Source organism: Colias eurytheme, chromosome 27 (genome assembly GCF_061535395.1).
Source record: "Colias eurytheme isolate Ceu_HAF_F1 chromosome 27, ilColEury1 Martin Lab GWU primary, whole genome shotgun sequence".
NCBI lineage: Eukaryota > Metazoa > Arthropoda > Insecta > Lepidoptera > Pieridae > Colias > Colias eurytheme.
The window spans coordinates 255,171-274,399 of record NC_143006.1 but is presented as its reverse complement, the minus strand read 5'-3'; the positions used below and the strand labels follow the sequence as shown (position 1 = coordinate 274,399).

The following is a 19,229-nucleotide window of genomic DNA, read 5'->3' as shown; positions in this document are numbered from 1 at the left end:
CTGCTCGCCTGCGTGTGGCAGAGGTACAGACACTAAATAGACACACAACAAGGAGCTGCACCAGTTCCTGGCGGGCCGCGAGCAGCTGCCCCGCTGCGGCCGGCTGCAGCTGCGCGACCTGCTCGCCTGCGTGTGGCAGAGGTACAGACACTAAATAGACACACAACAAGGAGCTGCACCAGTTCCTGGCGGGCCGCGAGCAGCTGCCCCGCTGCGGCCGGCTGCAGCTGCGCGACCTGCTCGCCTGCGTGTGGCAGAGGTACAGACACTAAATAGACACACAACAAGGAGCTGCACCAGTTCCTGGCGGGCCGCGAGCAGCTGCCCCGCTGCGGCCGGCTGCAGCTGCGCGACCTGCTCGCCTGCGTGTGGCAGAGGTACAGACACTAAATAGACACACAACAAGGAGCTGCACCAGTTCCTGGCGGGCCGCGAGCAGCTGCCCCGCTGCGGCCGGCTGCAGCTGCGCGACCTGCTCGCCTGCGTGTGGCAGAGGTACAGACACTAAATAGACACACAACAAGGAGCTGCACCAGTTCCTGGCGGGCCGCGAGCAGCTGCCCCGCTGCGGCCGGCTGCAGCTGCGCGACCTGCTCGCCTGCGTGTGGCAGAGGTACAGACACTAAATAGACACACAACAAGGAGCTGCACCAGTTCCTGGCGGGCCGCGAGCAGCTGCCCCGCTGCGGCCGGCTGCAGCTGCGCGACCTGCTCGCCTGCGTGTGGCAGAGGTACAGACACTAAATAGACACACAACAAGGAGCTGCACCAGTTCCTGGCGGGCCGCGAGCAGCTGCCCCGCTGCGGCCGGCTGCAGCTGCGCGACCTGCTCGCCTGCGTGTGGCAGAGGTACAGACACTAAATAGACACACAACAAGGAGCTGCACCAGTTCCTGGCGGGCCGCGAGCAGCTGCCCCGCTGCGGCCGGCTGCAGCTGCGCGACCTGCTCGCCTGCGTGTGGCAGAGGTACAGACACTAAATAGACACACAACAAGGAGCTGCACCAGTTCCTGGCGGGCCGCGAGCAGCTGCCCCGCTGCGGCCGGCTGCAGCTGCGCGACCTGCTCGCCTGCGTGTGGCAGAGGTGCGGACACTAAAAGACAAAAATCTTTAAAGTCGATTTTAGATCGATGGCACCAGAAAAAACTGTAAAATTAAAAAAATAATAGTCAAAATCGATTAAACCAGTCATAAGTTGACGTTAAAAACATTTGAGTCCTCTTTTTAAGTCAGTTGAAAAGAAATAACAAAAACAAATAAACATTACATTGCTAAAGATAAAAAGTGGAAGTAATTGACTTAAAGTTGGTAGATACTGAAAATAATGTCACATTTACTAAACAAAAATGTCCACAAAATTGACACTATCAAAAACTAAAACATTTCAATTTCACAGATTAACAAAATACCAGCTGCTCCTCGAAGGCATTCTCAAGACAGTGGTAGAAGAAGAAGTGACCCCAGAAGTGGCCGCTGCTGGCGGTAGTGGCGGCGGCACTGATGGTGAGAGTGCGGAGGACGTGGCCCAACTTCGCCGAGCGTTGGCCACTGCCAAGGAAGTGCTGCATACTGTGGACACGGCTATACGCACCGCTGAGAATGAACATAGGTAAGTTATAGAATACATAGAATGAAATAGTAACGAATGTACGTTTTTAAATGCTTTAGTCTTGTAAATGTCAACAAACTGTAGACGGTTTTATTTTGTGATCATTCTAAAGCTTTTGATAATGTTGAACACAACAAAATATTCAGAAACATTAAATATTCATGAAATTTCAAGTTATGCTTAAGATCTGATACTTTACTAGAGGTATATAACCGCATTCGAAAGGCCTAAATTGAAAAGCCAAACCTCACCAGATACAGTAATGCAAATTGGGGTCCCACAAGGTTCTATTCTAGATCCGTTATTATTTTTAACATATGTTAATGATTTACCATTACATATTTATAACTAGCTTTCCGCCCGCAGCTTCGCCCGCGTTTTGAAAGAAAAACCCGCATAGTTCCCGTTCCCGTGGGATTTCCGGGATTGCGTCATTTTTCCGGGATAAAAAGTAGCCTATGTCCTTTCTCGGGTATCAAAATATCTCCATACCAAATTTCATGAAAATTGGTTCAGTAGTTTAGGCGTGATTGAGTAACAGACAGACAGACAGAGTTACTTTCGCATTTATAATATTAGTATGGATAAGCCGTGTTAAACAGATTAAATCTTTTGGGAATTTGCATTTGAACAGATAGTAATTGTATAAAACTTGAATTTATTACTTATTTCAGATTAAAAACGATCCAAAGCAAGCTAGAAGTCCGCGCGCCGGTTGGCGGCGAGTGGGAGGAGTTGAGGCGGTTGGATCTGACCGCGCACGCGCTGCGCATGGAGGGCGAGCTGCTGCTGCGGACTGACGCCAAGAAGTGCGGCGTGCGGGTGAGTGGGGGCAGGGGCAGGGGCAGGGGCAGATGGTCGAGTGGGAAGAACTTAACTCAAACTCAAATCATAATACCACAGATCACAGAAACTAAAGGGAGATATGGTTAGGGGGCGGGGCCGGTGTCGCAGCAATATGCCCAAAAAAAGAACAAACTGTAGCGGTGCTGTATACGTACGTCACTTACAATCTAGTGTGCGAACGAATAGTCGCTCTCATATTTTTGTGTGATGACACGCACACAACGCGAAGTATTGTTTTGATTTTGTTTACTGCAGTTGTGTGCGTAAATTTTTTATGAGACATGGTTTCGTACTCAGCGCAAGCGATTGGCATCTCTCTAGATCTCTATGCATAATACTATTATAAAGGCGCAAGTTTTTAAGTATGGATGTATGGATGTTTGTTACTCTTTCACGCAAATACTACTGAACCGATTACAATGAAATTTAGCACACATATAGAGGGTAACTTGGATTAACACATAGAATAGGTTTTATCCCGGAAATCCCACGGGAACGGGAACTATGCGGGTTTTCCTTTGAAAACGCGGGCGAAGCCGCGGGCGGAAATCTAGTATTTATTAAATTAGACTTCTTTTAGAAGCTCTTTTGAATCGTCACTACATATTTTAAACATTTACTACCGATTCGGAAAGTATCTATGAAGAAGAACCGGCAAGAAACTCCATAGTTGCTCTTTTAAAATCATGTCAATATTACAATTTAATTTTGCATAATATGTAACGTATATCTAACTACATAATATATCATAATATGCCAAAGAGCTGTCCTGTGGTTCTTACGCGACAACCCTCCATCTTCCATGGTCGCCTTCTGTACATTGTTTACATATAGCTAGGTATTTTTTATTGTGTACAATATATTGTACAGTAAAGTTTTAATCGTTAATTTGTTGGTTGTTACCAGGCGCTGATGCTTGAGGACAGCCTGGTGCTGCTGCAGCGCGAGGCGGACCGGTTCCTGCTGAAGCCGATCGCGCAGCCCTCGCAGAACACGCTGCTCTCGCCGCTCATTAAGTGGTGAGATATCAATAAAAAAATAACCAAAACCCCAACAAAAACAAAGAAGAACGTGTGCCGAGCAAACGTGTCAGAAGTGAAACTTCTTTAGGAAGATTCAAATATACCAAAATCGTTAAATTACTCTCTACGCGACGATAGAAGTTTCACATACTTCAAAAAAATAGAAAAAAAAAATCGATCACGAGGCGGGATTCGAGCTCCTGACCTATCGGTCACCCGTGATCCCAGAAAAAATAGTCGCAATAGTCCTAAACTTTTTTTTAAATCAGTAGTTCAGTAAATTGGAGCATGAAAACACACAAAGTCTTTTCACATTTCTAATATTAGAATAAATGTTAAAACTATAGCAAGATGAACCAAACATAATCATCGCATTTTGAACCTTATCAACAAAACAAATCCATACAAATTTGAACCTTATGCCACAGGGATAAGGTACTGTTCCGGCCGAACGCTGCGATGCGCAACACATTCTTCCTCATGAACATCAACGGTATACAGATGCACGAACTATCCGCTAATACTGCCGCTGAGTATGCCACGTGAGTTGGAATATATTTTATAATATGTAAATATTAATTTTATGAATGGTAATGTTTCAAAGAAAAAAAAAAATTTAGTCAAATATTATGTAAATTTGTTTAACCATTCATACGTAATATATTTTTATATATGATTAGATCACACATTTCTATTGTAGTAAGAAACGCTCTTTTTATTATTTAAAATTTATCTGGTAAGTTAAAATTTGGATTGACTAAAAATGTTACAACACTTCCTATAATATTATGTCTATATTTATTTGAAGTCAATTTTCTCTTTTAGTCACTTCACTAACGGTTCGTTAACTTTGACAATAATCGTCCAGTGAAACATGGATAATGTAATGTCTTAAAATCAAATTTAGTCGTCTAAACCGTACAATAATCATTTTAAAATAAATAAAATTAACTACGTTAAAACTAATAAATGTTTTACAGGTGGGTACGACTAATCCAAGAGTCACCGTTAGCGCGGCTCGCTGAAACCAAAACTAACATCGTCTCGCACCAACACACGCGGTCCACTGATGATTCTGGTGAGTTTTCGGTGTACAAATAAATGTACATACATATAAAATACACACACACGTACACAAAAATGTGTGCGTACAGTGTACACGCACATAATACACCTGTCAAACTCTATAGTTTTTGAGCCGTTGAGTAGTTAGTGATACAATTTTATGACATTGAGGAATTTATGACTTTGAAGAATTAGTGTAAATTCAAGTTATTGTGTGTGTATTTAATGAGCCAGATTAATTTATTTTCAGTATTAATATTTTCACTCACAATCAATGGGTTGAATGTAGCCACATAAATATTGTAAACATAGCATCTATTATTTGTAACAGCTACATTCTTGCAAATAAATATAATTTGAATATAATTAATTCGTTACTACATTCTCTCAAATGAACACAATTTGAATTTAGCAAACGTAAAGACACATACATACAGAAACTATTTATAATACAAACGTAATAACAAATTGAAATTTCCATATTGCAGGAATAAACGTATCAAGAAATCCATCTGATGCGTCAGAGAAGTCAACATCAAGCGCGCCGCCTGACGACGATAGTGATAATAAATTGGAAAAACTCGACAAATTGGACAAATTGGACAAATTGGACAAATTAGACAAATTGGACAAACTGGACAAATTGGACAAAGACAAGGAAGTTGAAAAAAGTCAGGAGAGAGAGGAAGTCAAGGGAGAGAGAGATAGATCGGTGTCGGTTGATAAAGATGAAAGTGAAGATGGGCACAGGTTAGTTATGGAGTTTGTTGAAATAATAATGTGGTATTATTTTATAAATTATTATTATTTATAAATTTATATTTATAAAGCATTTGAATGCCATAAAACCAAAAATATCAATTTCAATGTGATATTGACGAATTAAGGGAAAGTACTTGAAATGACAGTATTTAACCAACTTCATTTGTAAATGTTTTCATGTCCTTTCTCGGGTATCAAAATATCTCCATACCAAATTTCATGAAAATTGGTTCAGTAGTTTAGGCGTGATTGAGTACATAACAGACAGATAGACAGAGTTACTTTCGCATTTATAATATTAGTATGGATTTTTGGTCACAGATGGCGCGCCACAGAGGGCCGTATCACGACACACGTGCCGGAGCCCGAGGGCGGAGCCCTAGAGGCGAGCGATGCGCTGGTGATCCGCCCTCCCTTGAGAGATGTGCCCACGGCACAGAGGGTGCTGTCACATAGCGGTCAGTGGATACTTTGTTTTGTTTCTTATCTTGATAAATTGTTGTTAATGTCTACGCAAAACGTTTATCTATTTCGTGTCTATATTTGAAATTAAATATTTTCATTTGACTATCTGTATACCTTTTTCATTTTAATACTGCATATGTTTTACTAGTTCTATCTTTTCTTCCATCTGTAATAACTTCATCACTATTAAATCTTTCTCAGTATAGATATTATAACGTGTCTGCTATCGGAGCGTCTCCGGTAGTTGCTCGAGTGTCACGCTTTACTTTGTCTATATTATATTTGCTTGTTTTTCTATCTTTATCTTTATCAATCACAATAAATTGTTTCTCTCCTACCAAATTATCTCACAGATCGGACGAGCTTCACGTTTCAATGCTACTATGTATATTAATTTAGTTTCTCTTTTTTATTGTCCATCTCTATTTTTACCTATCTTATTTTTAACATATTAGCTTCACTTTTATGATTTATGTAACCGACTTGTAAAGACATGTCCGTCCGTATAACTTGATCCACGTTATGAGGCATACATATTAAGCGCATCTATTTTTAATATTCCTAACCGACTATTTTAGTCGCGATTTTGAACCATTTTAAGAACCTGATTTAATTCATACTTTATTTAAAATTTCAAATTAAAACATTATTCAAATTTTACTTAAATTAAGTATCAGTAACAACATAATAATATCCTCTTATTAAAGCGATTTTTTTGTCTTTTGTGACTATCCACTATCCGTTCCATCTCCCATACTACAGACCTATTTTTTAACTATTTTCTCCCACCAATATGTTTTTATCGTGTATTACAGAGCGTCTCCGTCGCTTGGACGCAGCGATAGCCCACGCGCTATCGGCCAAGAGCGCTGTGGTGGGGGAACTGTTGGGTTTGCCGCCGCGTGCGTTTGCGCACCTCAGTGAGTTGGCTGTAGCCGACACCTTGGGGCAGGATGGTGAGTTGAGTGGGGAATATCCTATTAATAATATTATAAATGTGAAAGTTTGTAAGTATGGATGTATGGATGTTTGTTACTCTTTCACGCAAAAATTACTGAACCGATTACAATGAATTTTAGCACACATATTGAGGGTAACTTGGATTAACACATAGGATAGGTTTTATCCCGGAAATCCCACGGGAACGGGAACTATGCGGGTTTATCTTTGAAAATGCGGGCGAAGCCGCGGGCGGAAAGCTATTGTGGGAAATAAAAATTTGGTAATTTGAGTGGTTAAGATTGTGTGCTGTGCGTTTGTGAACCTGCTAGATGTTTGTCAACTAGGTGTTAGTGGCAAAACAGAAAAGTGTTAGCTTAATAATAGACATAAAAAAATACTTTTTAAAACTAGAAAGCGAGTGATGAAATAAAACTGTAGAAATGTTATTTATGACACACCGACGTACAACCCAAAAGTTTCAAATGTTTTGACATTAAATACGATGCATATCTTTTATACATATCTTTTATAATGTAGCTGAGCTCCGAAAATTTAACAATAAATTTAAAAATTTTCGTTTTACAGACTTAAGTGGTGATCTACGACCGAGTGAAATGTCAGTGGAAAGTGAACCAGACATACATCAGCTGCTGTTGGCTGCGCAAGCGCAAGGTAAGCAAAATTTCATATAGTTTCTATAGGAAAATTCTAAATAAATGTCCATTAGACTATTTCTAGGTTCATTAGTCTTAATTTTACGAATCGACTTTTCTAAAGCTTTCGATAATGTTGACATTGGATTTAATTGAATAAAATAAAAACTGTAGTGCCGTAAAATGTTGTCAAGTGAAAATATACGTTAATAGAAATTCTAGGATACGCAAAATGAACATTTTGTGAAATATTAAGTTGATCATAAACGCCAAAATATAACACAAGAACGCTACAGAGTTCCACAAGGTTATATTCTAGGTCCTTTGATGTTCCATATATACAGTAATGTTGTTACAAAATTTGAATTTAATCTGTACTTAAACATAAAGCTGAAGAGCTTGTTTGTCAATTTATTTTAATGCGCTAATATCAGAAGTTTTATATAAATTATTTTACCGGATTCCTGAGTTCTAATATACTATAATATAATATGTACCACGTGCGAATCTCCTAGTGTTTAAAACAATTGACTGTGAATTTGATGGCATTCAATTGATTTATAAATATAAATTATTATTATTTATAGGCAGAAAGACGCGGATTCGAATCCCGCCGCGTGATTTGATTTTTTTTAATTTTTTTATAAATTTATATTAATAATTGACTTTTCTAGCGAACCAATTAACGGAGATGTTAAGTAGCGCGCTATCTATAAGCGAAGCGAGCGCGATGCGAGCGCGGAGCGGCCGCTGCGACACGTGCCGGGCGAGGGACGACAGGCTTTATAACAGTGGTGAGTGGTTTTGGTATTTTTTGTATTTGTTGAACAGGTTTTAGATTGTTTTCTTTGGTAGAAATTCAAATTCAGTGAAAACTTTAATGAACCGGTTTGGTTAAAGTAATTTTTAGATAAAAAAATTACAGATACTTGTTGCATTTCAAATCGTTATTAATGTACTTACTAAACTTGTGTTAACCATTGTCTAAACTCTAAAGCGTCCTGTTAGTTCAAATAAAGTTAATATTGATTTTGTTTTATTTTTAATATCCAAAGGTTGTCCAAAAGCGGCTTTAATTTAAAGTTTTAACAGATCTGTCGTTTTTTAAATTATTTAATTGGCCTGTTCAATTATGAACAATGTTGTTTGCTATTTAACATCCTTTGCCCAGAAAATAAATATTCTAATATTGCAAAAAAAAATTCACAGACGCGGCAGACACGTCAATGTCGATGGACGACACGGCTGACGGCGAGATTCCCAGAGAGAACGGCAAGTTGAACCAGTCGCAGTCGCAGTCGCAGTCGCAGTCGCTGCTGCTGTCGCAAGCGCAGTCGCAATCGCTCGATGCGTCGTTCGACATGTTGCCCGACGTGTCGCAAGAGATACAAGAGCCTGATATTGACAGTTATTTGGGTAATTTTTTTGAAAATATTGATTTGGAGGGTAGTTCGAAATTATGTAAATTTGTATAAAAATTTAATTTTTTGTCAAATTGAGTTAGTACCATTTTAAATACTATGTGGTTTCATAAATATTAAATGTTAAAAGAATAACTTGCAGTATTCAATGTTGAATTTACTGTTTATCGGTTGAAGTTACAATCTAAATATTATTTTTTAAAGTCGAATGTTACGTTCTGAATTTTAAGCAGGTTGCATATAATGCGTCTGGTTGTAAATGTGTGTTTATTTGTCGATTTGTCGTAGCAGGTGAGTTAGGTGGGGCAGGGGATGCAATAGTAGGTAATGCTTGCGGGTAGAAGGTCCCATATAAAGCGTCTGGTGGTTAATATCAGTCTGTTTGTTTAGGGGGTGCAGTGGGTAATGCCAGTTGGTAGAGGGCTTTAACATTGGTCTGTTCGTTCCAGCGGGTGAGGCGAGCAGCCCGGGCGCGGCTGCTCTAGCGGCTCGCCTGGCGGGCGTGTCCACCGGCCTGCAGGCGGCGCTGGGCCGGCTGGTCGCCGCGCTGCCCGCGCTGCACGCACAGCGCGCCGCGCTGCGACAACAGCTGGCCGCCTGCCGCGAGCGGGAGCAGCGCGCGACACGAGGTACGTGCGCACATACAGACACACAGAGAGAGGGGCGTGTCCACCGGCCTGCAGGCGGCGCTGGGCCGGCTGGTCGCCGCGCTGCCCGCGCTGCACGCACAGCGCGCCGCGCTGCGACAACAGCTGGCCGCCTGCCGCGAGCGGGAGCAGCGCGCGACACGAGGTACGTGCGCACATACAGACACACAGAGAGAGGGGCGTGTCCACCGGCCTGCAGGCGGCGCTGGGCCGGCTGGTCGCCGCGCTGCCCGCGCTGCACGCACAGCGCGCCGCGCTGCGACAACAGCTGGCCGCCTGCCGCGAGCGGGAGCAGCGCGCGACACGAGGTACGTGCGCACATACAGACACACAGAGAGAGGGGCGTGTCCACCGGCCTGCAGGCGGCGCTGGGCCGGCTGGTCGCCGCGCTGCCCGCGCTGCACGCACAGCGCGCCGCGCTGCGACAACAGCTGGCCGCCTGCCGCGAGCGGGAGCAGCGCGCGACACGAGGTACGTGCGCACATACATACACACAGAGAGAGGGGCGTGTCCACCGGCCTGCAGGCGGCGCTGGGCCGGCTGGTCGCCGCGCTGCCCGCGCTGCACGCACAGCGCGCCGCGCTGCGACAACAGCTGGCCGCCTGCCGCGAGCGGGAGCAGCGCGCGACACGAGGTACGTGCGCACATACAGACACACAGAGAGAGGGGCGTGTCCACCGGCCTGCAGGCGGCGCTGGGCCGGCTGGTCGCCGCGCTGCCCGCGCTGCACGCACAGCGCGCCGCGCTGCGACAACAGCTGGCCGCCTGCCGCGAGCGGGAGCAGCGCGCGACACGAGGTACGTGCGCACATACAGACACACAGAGAGAGGGGCGTGTCCACCGGCCTGCAGGCGGCGCTGGGCCGGCTGGTCGCCGCGCTGCCCGCGCTGCACGCACAGCGCGCCGCGCTGCGACAACAGCTGGCCGCCTGCCGCGAGCGGGAGCAGCGCGCGACACGAGGTACGTGCGCACATACATACACACAGAGAGAGGGGCGTGTCCACCGGCCTGCAGGCGGCGCTGGGCCGGCTGGTCGCCGCGCTGCCCGCGCTGCACGCACAGCGCGCCGCGCTGCGACAACAGCTGGCCGCCTGCCGCGAGCGGGAGCAGCGCGCGACACGAGGTACGTGCGCACATACATACACACAGAGAGAGGGGCGTGTCCACCGGCCTGCAGGCGGCGCTGGGCCGGCTGGTCGCCGCGCTGCCCGCGCTGCACGCACAGCGCGCCGCGCTGCGACAACAGCTGGCCGCCTGCCGCGAGCGGGAGCAGCGCGCGACACGAGGTACGTGCGCACATACAGACACACAGAGAGAGGGGCGTGTCCACCGGCCTGCAGGCGGCGCTGGGCCGGCTGGTCGCCGCGCTGCCCGCGCTGCACGCACAGCGCGCCGCGCTGCGACAACAGCTGGCCGCCTGCCGCGAGCGGGAGCAGCGCGCGACACGAGGTACGTGCGCACATACATACACACAGAGAGAGGGGCGTGTCCACCGGCCTGCAGGCGGCGCTGGGCCGGCTGGTCGCCGCGCTGCCCGCGCTGCACGCACAGCGCGCCGCGCTGCGACAACAGCTGGCCGCCTGCCGCGAGCGGGAGCAGCGCGCGACACGAGGTACGTGCGCACATACAGACAGACAGACAGACACACAGACACAGAGACATAGACGCTACATAATGATCAGAGGTTACACATCCACAGGACAATACATATATCAAATGAGACACTACACATAATATTATATAAAACGAAACACACAAACACTACAGGATACACATACACCAGACGATACATATTGATCAGAGGATACACATACACCAGACGATACATATTGATTTGAGGATACACATACACAGAGATCAGACGCTACGTACTGATCAAAGGCTACACAAAAACACACACCTACATCAGCATACACATACACCAGACGTTACACTACATATAAAACATACAGAACACAATGATCAGACGCTACAAGTATCAGATCAAACATGCTTACACGAACACACAACGCAAATGCGCGTACACACACACAGATCAAACATATTGATTAATTAAAAGATACATATACTCCAGACGGTACATATCGATCAGGCGCTACACATATATAAAATGCAACACACAAACACCAAACTGCACATAGACCAGACACTATATATTATATACTAGACATAACATATTATAAACTTGACTTCACACATGAACCAAACGCTACACATAAATATAACAATAAACATATACCAGACACTACATATACTTAGAATAGACGCTACACATAGACCAGACCAAACCGGATTACAGGTGGGATCATGTAAAAAGAGCGCTGGCGGTCAAGCTGCGCACTAGATGATTTATAGATCTATTTGGTGGCATGAGGTGCGGCGCGGGGCGGGCGAGTGACGCGCCGCTTGCTTGCCGGTGCGCTATTGGTTCGTCAGTTAACCTTTGCTTCCCGCGCTGTGTTCACGCTACGTTTGTTCTCATAGTACTACCGCACACAAAAGTTTTTAATTACGAAATGGTTTTTCACAGAAAAATGATTTATGATGTTTATTGTTTTATGAAGAGAGAAGCTGATAATAATTCAGTTGATAATTTAAAACAATGTATGAAACGAACCGCACTGGCAACAAAATGTTCCGTGTGTACAGTGAGACGAATTGTTAACCGCGTCCTCATCTGGATTTCACGTCACCCATGACGATTTAATGGAAGGAGTTTCCCCTTTACTTTAATTTTTTTAAATATTCTAGATTAAACATTTTAAACTGCATTCAACATGTTTTAGTTCTATTTGCTATTCCATATATTTATCAATGTACCTAGCATTAATCAATATACGAAACGGCGAGCAAAAATATCGTTAAAAAATAAAACAATAGACCTAGTATAGTACTTGCGTGCGCGAGTGTACCCATGCGCAAAGTTACCCACTCCACTTTTTCCCAGCGCTCTTTTTACGTGACGCGGCGTATACTAACATATTTATAGATCAGACGTTAGAATAAATTATACCAATAATAATACAAAATATTTATAATAACGATTTTACCTCTTTGCTCCTGCTTATATTCTTAATTATATTGTTGTAAATTACGCAGCTATACAAACTTTGATTTATTTTGTTTTTTATTCAGAATATTTGTTGTGGCGTTTCAGATAAACGAATGACGGAGGAGATGGCGATCCTTAAGGACAGTGTGGACCAATCAATACAGGTTTGTTTTTATACTGTTTTTTACAATAAAAAATGTTTAGAGATTTTTTGTTTATATTTTCATATCCTTACTTAACCTAACCGAATATTCTATGGTAAATAGCCTATTAGCATGTTACCAAATCTTTAAAAATTGAATGTACCTTTCCTAATATTAATTACAGACACAACTCATAAAAATTTCACCATTTTTGAACATTTTTTTTCTTTCCCCAGGACCAACCGAGCAACGGGGGCTGATTTCACGGGCGGAGACCAAACAAACACTAAGCTGACGTAATTCCGACCAAAACGATGGTCTTAGACATTTGTGTATAACGCCATCTAGCGGACAAACAAACAAACATACAAACATAAATGTATTCCACCAGACACGACAAACGGGACATGAACCGATATCGAATTATCGATTGGAGTGTATATTTTGTAATAATTATTATTATTTTTTGTTACCCTTTTTTGTAAGTAATGTGTAGTATTAAATATATCTTATTCCATACGTAAGTTGTGATGATAACTTGTATAGAAAAAAAAACATTATAATTCTGTGTCTCGCAATTTTTTTTAAGTTATAAATTTTGTAAATAATGTCGTTTTTTATGTTAATTTGACAGCCGCGTGTGTAGTTTCGATCGGAAAGTATTATTCGACAATATGAGATACATGTTAAATCAATTTATCGTAGGGGCTTTGGTATTTTATTGAGAGAAATAAATCATGTAATGCAACCGAGTTTTATAGTCATTTTTACCGGTATACAAAAATTGTCACTTGTATACATCGTCGGCCACTTGTATACAATGTTCTGACGCTCGTATACTATATTTTGAGATCGGTATACAACTTTCGGACACTTGTATAATTCAGTTCGCCCCTGAATTGAAACGAAACGGCTGTAATTCCATAAATGAAACTTTGTTACGTCGATAGTTTAAGATGAAGTGCCCACAACACAGTACCTTTTATATGCCATATTCTGTTAATAAAGTTATGAGCTGTTTGATTTTTAATAAAAATGCTTTGTTAAATGTGTAGATTATTGACCCATATTAATAGTTCAAGTTGGTTCGTACAAATTATTACCTTTTTCATCTATATTTCAATATTATTTAAATATAACAAGTTTCGTTCACTAAAAATGTTTTGAAATTGCATACAAATTGTGTTTAATGTTATTTTATATTGAAATGAACAGCTTGTAAGAATAAAATAAGATATATATGTGTAAAACGGAACGCGCTTAGGGCGCGGCCGCAGAGATATATTTTGTACCGTAGGCTAGTTTCACACCAAAAACCATCCATTTTTATCACTATTTAGGCTCTGCGCACATTTTCAGTTTATGCGATTTTTTTGTATCTATAGTTAGCTTTTTTGGGATATTTGAATTTCACTTTAAATCAATTTAATAAATTAATTAATTATGGATAATTAGCTGAGAATGTTGTTAGAATTAGTTGTAGTTACACGGGCGACTTAAAGTCGCAAATCCTATTCATGTAGCGATTTTTTGAATATTTAAATATCGTTTATCAAAATTATACAATACTTGTTGATTATTGTGCGTAATTTATATTATTAGTGGATTAGAATTAAATTCTATTAAAATTTATGTCGTTGTTAGATTGAGGATGTGCGTAGAGACGCTTGCACGAGCTTCTATATACGTATTGGGCTTTTATAAATATTGTATTTTGTACACTCGAATATATATATCTTACGTGTTAACTAAATTTTTGGGCTTAGCGCAGATGTAGCGACTTTTGAATTTTCATAAAAAAATATTTCTTGCATTTCTAACGATTTACTCGAATTTTGAAACAGTTTATTCCTACTAGATTGAATGTTAAAAAAAAAGTAAATTTTGGTATTTTTCGACCAACTTATAGTCGCACGGTCTGTGCTAAGCCTTAGGTGTATGTAGGAAAATTTTAATCTATATTAATCATTCCCTTATTAAATATTACTTTTCGATATATTTATTAAATGTAAAATGTTATGCTTGTATCGGTTTAGGCTTCAGTGTAATCAACGTGTTTGTATGTATGACCGTCGCAACCTACATGCACCTCGCAAGCGCTTTCACGATAAACAAATGTACTAAATATTAGTAGTACCAATAAATACCGTTAAATTATATCGACTTTTATTTCTACTCCTTGACTCCTTAAATTATTTTCTTTGTACACTTTCGCATCTGGTAATCAGATCTGTATGAAATTTGGTACAGCTAGGTACTTTTTATCCGGGTACCATGCGAGTGAAACCGCGGAACGTAGCTAGTATGTAGGTACAAGAAGACCCGGTAAACATTGTTTTGCTAGTCACACTCAATTAAAATACCTGTATCATTTTTTATATCAAATACAACACACACACACACGTACAGATTAATTATTATTTAGATTGATAAAAATGCTTACGACGTTTTGTGACAATCCCAGAAAGCCACAAGCATAATTCAATAGACCGGCTACTTAATAACACGATTTTCTCAAAATGGATAATATTTTTACATCTAATTAAAGCCTGTTCGTCGACAAATTATGGTAAAACTTTATGTAAAATGTAAATTTCAGCGAAATCGGTTTAGCATAATATTCAGGGAATCTCAAAATTTATTTTTCAGGAAAAATTCCAATCTATCCTAGTATGCTAAAGTTCATTTAAAGTTTTGTGTTGTGTTTTGTGTTGAGCTAAGTATGTAAAAGAGAAGGAAATATGAACACATACATACCTACTGAAAGTATTTCGTTCATTCTTCGTTCATTAATGAATAATATTATATTCTAAATTAAGAGTTGTTGTGGAGCAGCTTTTGATTTTTACAATATAAAAAACACTATTGAATCAAAAGAAAATTATAATAAAACCAGTAACTACATACCGTGTACGTAACAACATAGTAACATCCATTGAGATAATATATGTATATCTATAATGGTAACATCACGGATTATTTGAAATCAATAGGTCATGGACCTCAGCTTACATCAGATGTGTGAATAAATGATAATCATTTCGTATAGGAGCTACCGACGTTGACAAGTGAGAATTTTAGTATAGTTGGTTCTTTGATATACTGTTCCTCTTGCTATTTCGGTTAGAGTCCGGGCTGTCTGGCTGGTCGCAGTGGTTGCGTTTAGTAGCATCTTATCTGTACAGGATAATTTCCTTAATTTTAAGTCATTTTTTAACGCGTAATTTTTAATATTTTGCCTTTAGATAGATCCATCAGACATAGTTTTTTTATTGCAAGACGTTTTTTTCGTTGTTAAATAGGTGCCAGACGCAATTTTTTATTTCGTTTTTATAAAAAATTCAAATTATTTTAGAATGTCTGTAAATTTCATATTATGTTCTTCAAACATAATATAATCTTAAATTAATTAGCCAGACGCTAATTCGATTGTTAAGTATTAAATAATGAGTATAAATAAAAAAAAGTAATGAAGCATGCAGCTCATTAGCTAGTGTATTTTAATTATGCGACAGGAAATAATTGCAAGAATATAATATTATTTACACTTGTTCTTATAAATAAAAGCTAAAATGAAAAAAAAAACATAAAGTGAAAAATAAAATATTAAAGTTAGATAGAATAAAAAAGATAGAATAAAATCTATATCAATGAAGGTTCAACAATTACATTGTTAAATTTAAAAAGCCATCTTCATAATCATCATCATCTTCCCTCACACTGTCAGAATTATTTATGTTATCGTCTAAGGAATTGTTATTGTTTTCCAATATTCCATCATCTGTAAACAACTAGAAAATTAGTTTCAATAATGATGTACACACATACACACACACAACACACACACACCGCACCACACAAGACACACACACGTGAACATACACACACTCGCATGTTTAAGTTTGTATTGAATTTAACTAAAGTAGTTAGCATGAATTTATATAGCTAGTATACTAGCGGTCCGCCCCGGCTTCGCCCGTGGTACCTACATGTTTAAACTATCCTATCTCTCAAGTTGGATCGAACTGCACATGGTGTGCGAATTTTATTATAATCGGTTAAGTGGTTTAGGAGTCCATTGAGGACAAACATTATGACACGAGATTTATGTATATATATTATATACTAGCGGTCCGCCCCGGCTTCGCCCGTGGTACATATTTACGTTTTCTCTACATAAAAACCATCCTTTTACTTCAAGGAATATAATAAAAAAAGAATTATCGAAATCGGTTCAGTCGTTCTCGAGTTATGCGCTTACCAACACATTTTGCGATTCATTTTTATTTTTTACTAGCGGTCCGCCCCGGCTTCGCCCGTGGTACAGGTTTACGTTTTCTCTACATAAGAACCATCCTCGTACTTCAAGGAATATAATAAAAAAAGAATTATCTAAATCGGTTCAGCCGTTCTCGAGTTATGCGCTTACCAACACATTTTGCGATTCATTTTTATATATAAGATATATAAGACTAGCAGTCCGCCCCGGCTTCGCCCGTGGTACATATTTACGTTTTCTCTACGTAAAAACCATCCTCGTACTTCAAGGAATATAATAAAAAAATAATTATCGAAATCGGTTCAGCCGTTCTCGAGTTATGCGCTTACCAACACATTTTGCGATTCATTTTTATATATAAGAAGATATATTAAGATTTATGAATTAATATTGTTATCACTTATCATCATCACTACATGGTATAAAACAAAGTCGCTTTCTCTGTCCCTATGTCCCTTTAAATCTTTGAAACTACGCAACGGATTTTGATGCGGTTTTTTTAATAGATAGAGTGATTCAAGAGGAAGGTTTATATGTATAATAACACCCATTAAATAGTGGAAAAGTACTGTTATTTTTGAGGTTTCTAATGTGATGTCGTAAATAATTACATTTTTTCCACATACAGTGCAAACGCAGGCTGAACCCTACGAGTTTTATCAAAATAATGTACTAACTATAATAGTACACATTGAAAAGGTCTACAGAAAAGTCCGTGATGGTATATTATGTCTATCTCTTATAGATAACCCCCAATAACTTTTTTTTGTCATTTACTTTTTACGACAAATACTAATGGCTAATTTTCGAAGCGATTTTAACCAATAGGTACATCATTAATCCTTAACCAATTAAAGACCAAGAATACATTGTTCATTAAATATAGATCTATATGGCCATTTACACCGTATGATTTAAGTGAATATTTTCGAAGATATTACAGATTTAAAAATTGCGGGACGTAGCGTTTGCGGCGGTACCGGCCGGCCGCCCGGCTATAATATATTTTATACCCGTGCGAAGCCGGAGCGGGCCACTATGTTTTTATATTCAACTTTCACAGTTTTTCTGTAGTGTATTTAGTATCAGCATTGCACCCGTGCGAAGCCAGGGCCAGGCGGGTCGCTAGTTGGTTATAAAAAAAATTGTTTTGTATTTGTTGATTGTTTTGTAGTTGTTTTGTAGTAAAAATTGTTTTGTAGTTGTTGATGTACCCTAATAGTTTATTTTTTAGCCTAAGGAATAAAATGTACCAATGGAAGGTACTTGTTCCCACAACACAGGGAATCCTAGAGTAGGAACAATTCAATTTCTATGCATCGTATATTTTCGAAAAAAAAAGTTATTTTTTATTGTTATTTAATTTTCGCGGCCGACCCTTTCTATCTGTCTTGCACTTTAAACTATCTCTCCATATATACAATCACCAAATTGTTATACTTACCTACTTTCACTACGTTTTTAATTTGTACATATTTAATACTTAACAATCGAATTAGCGTCTGGCTAATTAATTTTAGATTATATTATGTTTGAAGAACATAATATGAAATTTACAGACATTCTAAAATAATTTGATTTTTTTATAAAAACGAAATAAAAAATTGCGTCTGGCACCTATTTAACAACGTAAAAAACGTCTTGCAATAAAAAAATTATGTCTGATGGATATCTACCTATCTAAAGGCAAAATATTAAAAATTACGCGTTAAAAAATGACTTAAAATTAAGGAAATTATCCTGTACAGATAAGATGCGCACTAAAAAACGCAACCACTGCGACCAGCCAGACAGCCCGGACTCTAACCGAAATAGCAAGAGGAACAGTATATCAAAAAACCAACTCTACTAAAATGACTTTTTTTTAACGTTAATAGCTCCCGTACCAATTTAAGATTACTGAAAGTTTCACAGAGCGTTCCAGCATATCATTAAGTCTTGGTATAATTAATTAATTTTTAAATTTTTGGGACACGCTCTCTACGCAATAATCAATAAGTAATAAAAAAAAACATATACGGATATATAAAAATGGCTAAAGGAGTTTTTAAAAATATGAAAATGCTGGAAAGGTTTTAATTTTAGGTTTGCGCTTCAATATGAACATGCAGATGAATGAATAATTCTTTTTAATATGTACATAGGTATTTTGTAAATCTACTATTGCACGCTGAAGCGACTTTTTAACGTCTTCAATATCAATGAGTGTGTTTATTTTATAAAGATCGATGAATTACCAATAAAATAATCCAGTTTTCAAATCGCTAGTTATCAGTCTTCTTATTTTCTCTTTTAAGATTCTGATAATTTATTGATATTCAA

The 19,229-nt window shown here is 39.9% G+C and overlaps 1 protein-coding gene across 1 annotated transcript in view; it reads left to right on the top strand.

Moving 5' to 3' along the window:
* Positions 1 to 14,785, top strand: part of RhoGEF2 (Rho guanine nucleotide exchange factor 2) — a 184,491-nt gene extending 169,706 nt beyond the window's left edge. The window contains exons 27-40 of the mRNA XM_090117129.1: positions 1,398 to 1,610; positions 2,285 to 2,432; positions 3,363 to 3,475; positions 3,907 to 4,020; positions 4,459 to 4,556; positions 5,032 to 5,293; positions 5,627 to 5,763; positions 6,586 to 6,726; positions 7,298 to 7,384; positions 8,040 to 8,159; positions 8,575 to 8,781; positions 9,236 to 9,415; positions 12,591 to 12,649; positions 12,865 to 14,785. Of these exons, the coding sequence (XP_089973255.1) occupies positions 1,398 to 1,610; positions 2,285 to 2,432; positions 3,363 to 3,475; positions 3,907 to 4,020; positions 4,459 to 4,556; positions 5,032 to 5,293; positions 5,627 to 5,763; positions 6,586 to 6,726; positions 7,298 to 7,384; positions 8,040 to 8,159; positions 8,575 to 8,781; positions 9,236 to 9,415; positions 12,591 to 12,649; positions 12,865 to 12,888 (1,903 nt within the window). The 3' untranslated portion in view covers positions 12,889 to 14,785. The remainder of the gene's footprint in view (positions 1 to 1,397; positions 1,611 to 2,284; positions 2,433 to 3,362; positions 3,476 to 3,906; positions 4,021 to 4,458; positions 4,557 to 5,031; positions 5,294 to 5,626; positions 5,764 to 6,585; positions 6,727 to 7,297; positions 7,385 to 8,039; positions 8,160 to 8,574; positions 8,782 to 9,235; positions 9,416 to 12,590; positions 12,650 to 12,864) is intronic.
* Positions 14,786 to 19,229: the final 4,444 nt, after the last annotated feature.